This window comes from Balaenoptera borealis (assembly GCF_965194805.1).
Source record: "Balaenoptera borealis genome assembly, chromosome: 15".
NCBI lineage: Eukaryota > Metazoa > Chordata > Mammalia > Artiodactyla > Balaenopteridae > Balaenoptera > Balaenoptera borealis.
This window is the reverse complement of record NC_138871.1, coordinates 460,580-471,078: the sequence shown is the minus strand read 5'-3', so window position 1 is coordinate 471,078 and position 10,499 is coordinate 460,580. Positions and strand designations below refer to the sequence as shown.

General features: G+C 56.7%; 1 protein-coding gene across 1 annotated transcript in view; it reads left to right on the top strand.

Moving 5' to 3' along the window:
• Nucleotides 1-3,692: 3,692 nt before the first annotated feature.
• SH3RF3 (SH3 domain containing ring finger 3) overlaps nucleotides 3,693-10,499 on the top strand; it is a 257,763-nt gene continuing 250,956 nt past the window's right edge. Inside the window, exon 1 of the mRNA XM_082357317.1 lies at nucleotides 3,693-4,346. Coding sequence (XP_082213443.1) covers nucleotides 3,825-4,346 — 522 coding nt within the window. The 5' untranslated portion in view covers nucleotides 3,693-3,824. The remainder of the gene's footprint in view (nucleotides 4,347-10,499) is intronic.

The following is a 10,499-nucleotide window of genomic DNA, read 5'->3' as shown; positions in this document are numbered from 1 at the left end:
GGGTCCTTCCTGCAGAGCTGAGGTGACGCTGACTTATTTCTTTAACTGGATGGCCCGCTCCATCAGTTTGAGCAAATTCACATTCAGGTAATCACTCAAGTCCCCACCTGATTGGACTGAGGGAAGCCCGGAGACTGGTCTTGGACTCTACTCAGTGTCGCCCACGAATCCCCACCCCAAGGGGCAGGCTCTGTTTCCAAGGCCCCGCATCCCACAGAGGCAGTTGCCCTGGGAGGAGCCAGCCTGCCAGGGGTCTGGGCTCACCCTCTTTTATACCTGGGGCAGCAGCGACGGCCGTCAGACATTCCAGGGCCAGTCCCCGCCCGCAGGCCACCTTCAGCCAGTGGGGCTGCCCAGGGGGCACCTCCTGGAATCACCCTCACACTCGGGCCATGGTCCCCGGGCTCCATCAGTTTGGGCAGCCGGGTCCTGTGTCCTCCGAGCTGTCTCCTCTTTGGACAGATGCTCTCTATTCCTTCATCCTAAATTCACGGACAAGGCCTCTGGATCCTTTTCCATCCTGTCATTAATATCTAGTCCCCAGAATTGGAAACAGTCCTGCCGATGGGGTCCGACAACCCGAGGTGCAGTGAGATGATTCCTGCCCCTTCACATCCCCTCACGCATCCTAAGATTCCATCATCCCCCCAGGCGGCCACGCTGACACTCATCTTGGCTCATTGTGCTGTGGGCACCTGAGTCCCCAAGGTCTCCTCATACGAACGGCTGTTACGCCAGGCTTCTCCATCATGGACGGATACAGCTGGCTGACTGAACACGTGCAAGTTTAACTGAGTGATAGAAACTTGTGCTTGTAATGCTTCCACTATTCAGATCACACCCTTAAGTTCCTTTATGCTGCAGCTCACCTCCTTTGGCTGCTTCAACCAGAAACTGCCAACAGGGGATCTGGTGGCCAATGGGGCCACACTCACTTTGTTTGGCTAATAGGGTGTTTTTCTGAGAACTGAACAGGGTGCCGACCGTCGAACACAGGGAAACCCACCTAAAAAGCAGTCCCCCAACTTCTCTGGAAAAGCAGAAAGATGGGGTGGGGCTGGGCCGCCACATCCGCCTTTGCAAGGCCCAGCACAGTCCCCCAGGCCCAGCACAGCCCCCCAGGCCCTGCACAGCCCCCCAGGCCCTGCCACGCAGCCCTCCTGGCCTCTGGGGCCCCCTGGCCCGCAGCCCGCTTGTGCTACGGGAGTGGGTCAAGGCAGGGGCCCAAGGTGAGAAAGGTGTGATTCGGTGGCCCCGTGTTTGCCCTATGTGGCCCTGGTTGTGTGTAACAAGGGGAGCCGAGCGCAGGGGCAGTTCCCTCTGCCCAGCACGCCACGGGTCCTGGAACCCTTTCCTCTCCTTCTGGGTGACCCCTGAGGTGCCGCCAGGCTTCAGATGATCCCCCTCTGCAGCCAGCACCCATTTGTCCAGAAAGCGACCACCTGGGCCAAGCTGGGTAGCAGGGGTTTAAAACTTCCAGCCCACGACGGTGTCAGATGAGTGTCTTTTGTCAGTGGCTGAAGGCACGAACGAAATGCTTCTGGAGTTTGACCATGTTTCCTGTCATGTGGGTTGGGAGGTAGAGGCAGCTGGTACAAGAGAGGGAAGGAGACCACCCACCCCGGGGCCCATCTGCAGTGACCTGGCCCAGCTCTTAGCCTGGGGTCCTGATTCCCATGATCTCTTTGGTTCCTTTTAAAACCTTACAAGAGCTGGTTTCTGCTGCTTGAAACCCAAAGCACCCAGGGCACGTCACCCTAGACAGCCCCTGCTCTCTGCTACCTCTCCCAGCTTCCCCGAGTCCTGTGTCCATGCCACCTGCTTTTGGATCAAGCATTCTGGGTCCTTTGTTATTCTGAGTGCGGGTCAAAGGGTGGAAGGAGGGCCATGTGTGGCCCCTCCAGGGAGGCCTGGCCCGAGGTCTGGGTCCCCGGGCAGCACGGGAGAGACGCCTCCATCTCTCACTGGCAGTGCTGATGTGAATAATCGTGCACAATCCACACTAGGAGAACCCGGAAGGCAGGTGGGGCAAGTCTCCTGCGGCCGTCAGAGGTCAGGAGCAAAGTTTCAATGAAATGGCAGCCTCACTTCATGGACCAAGGGTGTGACTCAGTATACCCGGAAAAGAGACGCTAAGATGTGCATTCATATCACCACTAGGCGAGGATTTGGAGGCTGTTTTTTCATTAGTTCTGCAAATATTTATTGAACACCTACTATGTGCCAGGCATTGCCCTAGGCGCTGGGGATATTACAGTGTAAAAATATGTGGCTTGTAGGGAGCTGGTATCATAGTGGCCTGTGATCTTTTCCACGCATTCGGTTCTGGAGACACAAACATGAACAAAATGCAGCCACAATGATTTCATAACTATAAGCCCCACCTTCCTCACGTGCAAAATGAGGTTAAAATAATTACCCGACAGGGCTGTTTAGAGGATTAAATAAAAAGATGCACGTTCGTGGCATGGAAGCCTCAACAAGTATTACTTTCTCCCTGGAAAGTCAAAAAAGCTACACTTAGCTTCACAAACTACAAGACAGCCTGACCGACCGGGAATAGGACCCTCGCGCTCTTCTGCAGTAGCCCACGTTCGGAGATGTGCACGGTCCAGCGTCCTGCCCTGGACCAGGCTGCGCCGACCCCGGACTGGGCCCAGAGCGGCCACGAGGGGGCAGCGCTCGGCAGGGAATCTGTGCCACCGGCCGCGGCCCCGCGGCCCCCGGGCCTCCGTGCGCTCTTGCGTCGCTCTGACGCGCCCGAAGGCGGGCGCCGGGAAGGAGACCGCGTCTCCCCTCGCCTGCGCCTCCCGAGAAGGGGGTCGAGTGCGTCCCCAGGGGCGCCCTGCGCGAGGCTGGGGTCCGGCGGGCAGCGGCGCAGTCTTGGACGCGCGTCGCCGGGAGGACCCCGGCGCCCTTCCCTCCGCTTCGCTCGGCGCCCCGCGCCCACCCCGGCTCCGGAGCTGTCACTTCCGCGCGCCGCCGGGTAGGGGACCGGGCCGTCGTCGAGGAGGATGCCCGGGTGTTGGCTGCGTCCCCAAGCTGCTGGCCGGCGCTGCCCAGGGAGGCGGTCCGCATAGCGCCGCCCAAACTTTCCTTCGCGGCGGCGTCAGGCGGAAACATCCCGCTCCGAGGCTCACGGAGAGCGAAGGGAAGCTCGGGCGCCAGAGGGGACAGGCCCGAGCCTGCGCGGGAGAGCGCCCCGGAGTTCCTGGGGGCCCTGGAGGCGCCCTAAGGGCAGGACTGGTGGCTGCGTGCGTCCAGGCGGAGGCAGGTCCAGGGCGCAGCTGCCCCTTCCCCGTGCCCCGCAGTGACCGTGACCTCCGCGCGCTCCCCGCGCACGTGCTCGCGGCCGAGGACAAGGAGGGGTCCCGCCGCGCCAGCTGGGCAGCCACTCGCGGGCAGGCCAAGGGCGCACAGAGGCGGTGCGGGGGAGCGCGCACGCTGCGCCCCCGCCTCCACGGCATCGGACTGGCCGCTGCGAGCGCAGAGCCGCCGGGTGTTGTGCCCGCCCGGCAGCGCCGCTGGACTCCGTGCGGGGCGGACTCGCGGAGGGACAGGTGTAGCCCGTATTCTGGGGCGCCTCGCGCCGAAGAACTGGGTGGACTCGGCGGCCCGGAGGGGGCTCGCGGGGCTCGGAGCTCCGATCCTTGCCACGCAGGCCGGTTGGCACCACTTGGCGCTGCCAGCCGCAGGGAAGGAAGTCGCGGCGCAGCCCGGTTCCCCAGCGGCTGTTCGGACGCGACCCTGGCGCCCACTGCCCGCGGCGGCCTCCGCAACGGCCCCGGGACCTAGAGGTGCGCGCCGCCGCCGGCGCCGCCCCCATGCTGCTCGGAGCGCCCAGGCTGTGCGCGTCCAGGGCGGCCGCCGCTGCGCAGAGCGAGGGCGACGGCGACAGGCTGGGCGGGGACATGGACGAGTCGTCGCTCCTGGACCTGCTGGAGTGCTCTGTGTGCCTGGAACGCCTGGACACGACGGCCAAGGTGCTGCCCTGCCAGCACACCTTCTGCCGCCGCTGCCTGGAGAGCATCGTGTGCTCGCGCCACGAGCTGCGCTGCCCGGAGTGCCGCATCCTCGTGGGCTGCGGCGTGGACGAGCTGCCCGCCAACATCCTCCTGGTGCGCCTGCTGGACGGCATCCGCCAGCGGCCCCGCGCCGGCGCCAGCCCTGGCAGCAGCCCGCCCGCGCGTCCTGGTCCGGGCCCCGTCCCCGGTTCGGGGGCGACCTCGGCGCTCGCGGGTGCTGGGGGCAGCGCCCCTGGCTCCCCGGTTCTCCTCCCCGCGGCGACCAGCGCCAACGCCAGCCTGCGCGAGCTGGCAACCAGCAGGAGCGCGCCCCCAGCAAAGGTGGGTATGCGCTTCGCAGAGGTGTGAGTGTGCTGGTGGGGGGAGGGCAGCGAGGAAGGGCAGGGGACCAGAGGTGCTCCGCGATGGCCTTCTTTCTCGACTTGCTTCCCCCCAGGGACTCCGTGAGTGTAACCCTCCAAGTCCCACTTGGCAACTCTTGGACATCACGTGCTCCTCTCCCGCCCCCTCCCCTTTGAACCTCTCTTTGGCACCTGCCGTCCGCCCATCCTCTCCCCTGGAATCCCTTTCCACCTGCACTTGCTCTGTGGCGGCCTGTGCGTGTGTGGCAGCCCCCGGCCTTCCCTGAGGCGGGCAGGGCTCCATGCCCCCCTGCTCCCCTTCAGTCCCTCGCAGGGCTGGGCCTCTTTCCCCACCTTTTAACTTTGCTGGGCCCTCCATCTCCCCAGACACAGCCTTCTTCTCCTGAACCCCCAGACCAGCCCTCTCCACACCCTCGCCCGCCTGGACTGAAGTTAGCACCTAGTGTTCTCCCAGGTTCTGGCTGCTGGGAAGATGGTGGGCCTCCTGCCTGGTGTCTGGCCAGGGAGGACCTGGCAGAGGCAAGTGAGTGCCTGGGTTGCAAGAATGCAAAGTACAAACTCCTTTAGCAGGAGGGGAGAAGTTAACCTGGAGCCCAGGAATGTTTGGCGCAGCCCTTCAGGACTTGGCCTGTCAGGCAGCCCTGGTCCTCCCCTGGGTTCTTAGGCCCATTGTGTTCCCACTGGGTTGCTATTTGAGGGGTGTGTGTGTGTGTGTGTGTGTGTGTGCAGCTACATTGTACAGCATGGACTGCTTCTGTTTCAAAGACCTTATCTTGAGGGTTCCGGTGATTTGGTTTCAAGAGCTACTTAGCGTGTGTCATTTCACACCCTCGGCCACCTTGGGCACTGTTGCTGGGGGGAGGATGGCCCGTGGGATGCTGGTTTAAGTGAGAAACAAGGAACTACTCTTGTATTTTCTTTAAATGTAGAAAAGCTTGAAAAGCTTGTTGATTTATTGCAAATATCATTCATTTTAGAAAGCACAACCGTATCCCTCTACTTTTGACCTTTTAAAGATCTGGTGGTGTATAAACCATTTAACTAATCCTTCCCAAATGTGAAGTGCTGAGGTGAGGGGAAAGTTCTTCATCCGAATTACTCAGCACTGCAGTGTCTCTGAGGTTAGGAACTTAAGCCCTTGAGTGTTAAGCTTTGGAGTTAAAAGTCAGACTTTGCCAAACTGGGCTTTTCCTATAGATCAGGGAAATGGAGAATCAGGGAGAATGCCCATTCTCAAGTCAAGAATAGTCAAGGAATATTTGAAAATGGGATCACTGCTGAAGGGGAGTTGATGTTAATTTATTTGGTTTTAATTGTGATTAAATCCAGTTACAAGTGTTATTACAGATTTTCAAACTTTTCTTTCTTGCCTTGCTGTTATTATCTAAAGTATTATAATTAAAGGTCTTTATTTGCAAAATAACCAGGTTACTTCCTCCTGCTCTGAGAACTAAATGATTTTTGGAATGATGCTTCCAGTGGGAACGTTTTGTGAATCGTGTTTGATCAGGAGGGTGCGGGGTAACAACCGGCCTTGAGGCAGCTCCTGGGCTCCGTGGCATTTGTGGCTTTTAAAGACATTTGTGAAGGGGCTGAACTTACAACTTTTATTCATAACACTTAGTACCAGGGCATTAATTTTTTGTCACCTGGATTTTGGGATGATTGGTTGACTTTCTCTCTGGACACATACATACAGCTAACAGACTATGTCCAGGGCTGTCTGAGCCTAGCGGACTCTGGAACACGTTTCCTTTTTTTCTTTTTCCTGTGTTATCTCTGTGTGACCCTCGGTCCTTTCTTCCAGGTCCCACTCGCCAGGGGGACTAAGCTTGGGTCCTAGGAAGAGTCTGAATTAAATCTGATATTACATTTGATCATTTTCAGAGAAGAAAGAAAAAGTAGTGGCCCTGTGGACTGTAGTATCATCTAGCCTTTAATCTACTGATTTTCAATAGTCACTGGGAGTCTTCTCGGGCAACCAGACGTCCCGCATAGAGGGCTGCACCGTAAGCAGCTCTGTGAGCGTGGCGGGCAAAGCCTTCAGCTGACCATCACTTCCAAATAGGCTCTGGTACTTGACTGTCCACTGGATTAAGTCCTGGGCCCGGGTGTTGCCGCGTGGTGTTTAATAGATGGGCACTCGTTATCAACGGGTACCATATATGCCTTAGTAGTAGGTGACTGTAAATATAATACAGTCCCGTTTCCCAGTGAGATGCTGCTCCAACCTTCCTTTGGGACGTGTGGACGTTTTAGGTGGGTAGATTAGCAGATATCCGCCTAAATGTTTGTTAATTTAGTGACAGGTGGCTGCTGGGAATGTACTCACTCCGTTTGGTTCCTGAAGCACTTTCCACACCGTTCACTCACATCTTTCACCAGCATTGCCTGGACCCTCCAGCCTGGTGGGCGGAGCTCTGCTTTCACCTGTGCCTCTGAGACGAGGCATCAGGAATCAGTTAATTGTGCCACTCCTGGAACTTTTACACCGTGTTATGATGCCCAAGGCTAGCAAATGCTTGCCATCCTGTGCTGGCGCTCAGAGCCGCCTTAGCCCTTTGAATGCGCTGCCATCACAATTGCCGAATTTCTTGGCCTAATCTGTTTTTTGTTCTGTTTTACAGTTTTGCAAGGTGATGCCTTAAACACCCTAACTACATTGATGGAGGTTTTCAGTGCAACTTGTCTTTCTGAGAGGGTTTTGAGGTTCTCAATTGAGTAATTCAGAGAGTACTTTTTAATGTGTCTGAATAAGGCTCTAATATATCAGACAGTTCCAATTTTTTTGTGATTATTTTGGTGGGAATCCCTTATATGCCTTATATTTGGCATACAGAGCTTTTGCTACGTACCTGCACTGGGCCGGTCACCATCCTGGGTGAGCCAGGTGGGTGTGTCCCCTGATGGAGCTGGCGTTAGGGGCCGAAGCCGTTGTGCTCTCAGGAGGTTCCTGTGGGCACGGGGCAGGTGTCGGCCAGAGTTCTGTGAAGGTTAAAGGGAGGACGTTATCACAATCAAAGAACTCTAGAAGGCTTGGGTAAGGCTCTTGCTGATGGGAAACCGTGTTGGAACCGGATTAGTTTGCCTGCAGGTACTTGGGGATGTTTAAGTTGGAAAGCTGTGTATCTCTCGGCCAGTGTGACTGGGACCCAGTAATGAGAGAGTGAAATGAATCACACAAATGGTGTCTATTAGATATTTTATCTTATACACACACACATATAATAATTCGCCATTTTTTGGATGCAGGATCTGGACTGTTCTTTGCGTTCCAACCTGTCTTTCAGTCACAACCTATGATTTCCTATTTGTTTCTTTCAAGTGGACTGGAAACTAAGAGACTTTCCAAAAATTCTGAGTGGAACACCTTCCAGATTTTAAATAATCCCCCCTCAATGTGTTTGGTTTTGTTCCTGCCGATGTGACAGTTTTAAAGCTGTCTCTCTTTGGTGAGTCTTTCCTAAGCAGTCACCTTGGTTTTCCAAGGAGTGACTTCTTGTGCACTTAGATTTCTTTGGTTTGCGTACTATTTAATTAGAGTTTATGTTTATATGTAAGTATGTAAGCACACTTGCATCAACATGCTTGGGAATCCAGACTCCCTGGGCAGGAGTGACGGCCTGGGCAGTGGCTGGCCAGGCGGCAGCCCTCCGTGGGGTGGACGCCCTGACCGTCCGGTGCAGTGTTAGGGTTAGGACATGACTGCGTCGTGGGGGCGGGCGGCTGTGGCTTGGTCTGGGGTGTAACGGGGACTCCAGAGAAGAGGCCTGGAGGCCTCATGAAAGCCAGGCAGCTCCCGGGACGGCAGACAGTGGTGACTGTGGTCACTGTGACGCCGGGGCAGACGCCGGCCTTTGTGACACATGAGTCACGGCAAGTCCTTCGGGACGTGTTTTCAGAAGGGTGGTGGGATGCGTGACCGTTGATGGAGCGTCTGCTGTGTGCAGGGCGGGCCGGGTGGTGTGTGTCTCCTCGCTTTCCGACCGCAGCTCAGAGAGGCAGCTGGTTAGCACATGGGAAGCTGAGCTCCGAGACCCCATCGCTCAGGGGCACTGGAGTTGGGGTGACCTTGAAAGGTGAACTCTGGACGCACCGGCTAACTGGCTTCCTGGTTAGACGCCTCTCCCTACCACGAACCTGGTTAATTAGAGACCCTGGTCCCAAACCAAGTGGGCTGGGCCCTGAGGTCCACTCTGCACGCGGCTGCAGCTGCTTTTGGCTCGGCTGCTGTGGCGGGCTGGTGTGGAGTGCGGTGGAGGGGGTCCCCGGGGAGTGCGGTGGCTTTGGGGGCAGGTCACTGGCAGCCATAGGTCTGGAGCCCGGGGTGCCTGGGGTTTGTCCGGGGCTCCATTCTGTCCTCAGGGATGCGTCCTTATCCGTCCTGCTCTGCCACCATCCTGGTGTCACCCCAGCCCCACCCAGGTGTCTCAAGGTTAGATGCAGGGGCCTTGGGCATCTCGTCCTAGTGACATTCCGAGAGGCCAAGTGGTCACTCTCCAAGTTGGGGAGCAGACCTGACTCAGCCATCCTCACTCGCTTCCCCCCTGGCCGGAGCCCGGACCAGCCCATCTCGGGGGGGGTTTGGGACCCAGGACCACCTCCCCCTGAGGCTGCAGCCCCTTCCCACCCCCATCCCGAACTAGGTGACGGAGGGATCCCTGGGCTCCTCAGGGTCCTGTGAGGATGGAGGGTGGGGGACTTGGTGGGCAGCCAGGACTGGCACGGGGTGGGGTGTGTGTTAGTCGCTTGGCAGATGGTTTAGCTTTTCTGGGCCTTCTTATCAGTGAGTGAGGGCACCTGTCTGCTTTACTGGGTGACAGAGGCAATGCAGGTGCAGGCTTAGCGCACCCTGTGGGCCGTTGGCTCGGTGCCACGACTAACGTGCATCTCGAAACCTCGAATCACCACTGAGGTGCGCTCCACAGGCCCACCTCACTGCTAGTGGGGTCAGTATACGGTGTCCTAAATTACGGGTGTGTGTGTGTGTGTGTGTGTGTGATGCATGTTGTGCCTCTAGGTTCAAAGTCCGCCGAGTTCCCTTGACTGGATTGTTGAGTGTTGATGAGCGTCTAGCCAAGGGCTTGAACCTGTTTCACCTTTAAATTGCTTCCAGGTTTTATCTTTGTTATCGAGGTAGCGTGCTTGATCCTTATAAGTGTCATTAAAGTGAAAAAAAGTCCAAAAGGTCATCTGTTTCAAGGAAGGCAGCCGGGAGCGTAATCCTGCTCAGCGTGACACACTGGTCAGGGCTCTGCTGAGAGGGAAGCATAGCTACCTCGTCTGCAGGATGGGTGGCCCGTCTACACCTCCCTTCTCTGCAGGACAGACTCACACCGTTGTTCCTTCATCCAGCGTGTGAGGCTCGCCAGAGCAGGACGAGATTGCGTCTCAATTATACAGCTGTTTCAAGGGTGCATTTCAGTTCAATCTGTATTTAATCTTTATTTTCGCAGTTAACGTGCTCTTTTTCAAGGTACGTTTTTGAAATAAAACATCAAGGATTCAGTTAGGGAGAAATGATCTTTATGGCGCTTGAAGGGACAAAGGTCACTTTTTGTCAGATTTGCCTTCCTTGGTCGATCTTCGGATTTGAAGAATTTGATGCATGTGTGATGTCTGTCCTGTTGGAATCCTAATTCACCTTGAAAGACAAGGGTGTCAGAGGTGTCAGCTGTGGGGAACGGTTTAAGAACTGTGACATGTCTCCCTTCTCCCTCTGAGCAAAGTTGGAATAAGAGTGTGTGAAGCAGCAGCTCGATGTGGACGCTGCTCACAGGCTGCATCTTTGAGCTGGACTCTGGCCGCGCTGGCGTGTGGATGACGAGTGACACCGGCCCTCTCGCCTGCCGAGTGTTTGCGGTGGGAATGAGTCCACGGTGCTCATCTGCAAACGGAAGACACTAGGATCTTGGCTCTTCTACTTCTGGGATGTGTGTCCGCTGCTCCCGTGAATTTCTGTGAGTTTCAGTGAATTAGAATTTGCTGCAGGAATTCAGGTCGACAGAAGCAGTGAGTGACATCTAGAAACCCGCCGGCACCAGAAGCAGGTGTGAGTTGTTGTGGAGCCGAGGGGCTAGGGACGGGAGGGTGGGTTTTGGGCGGTGCCGAG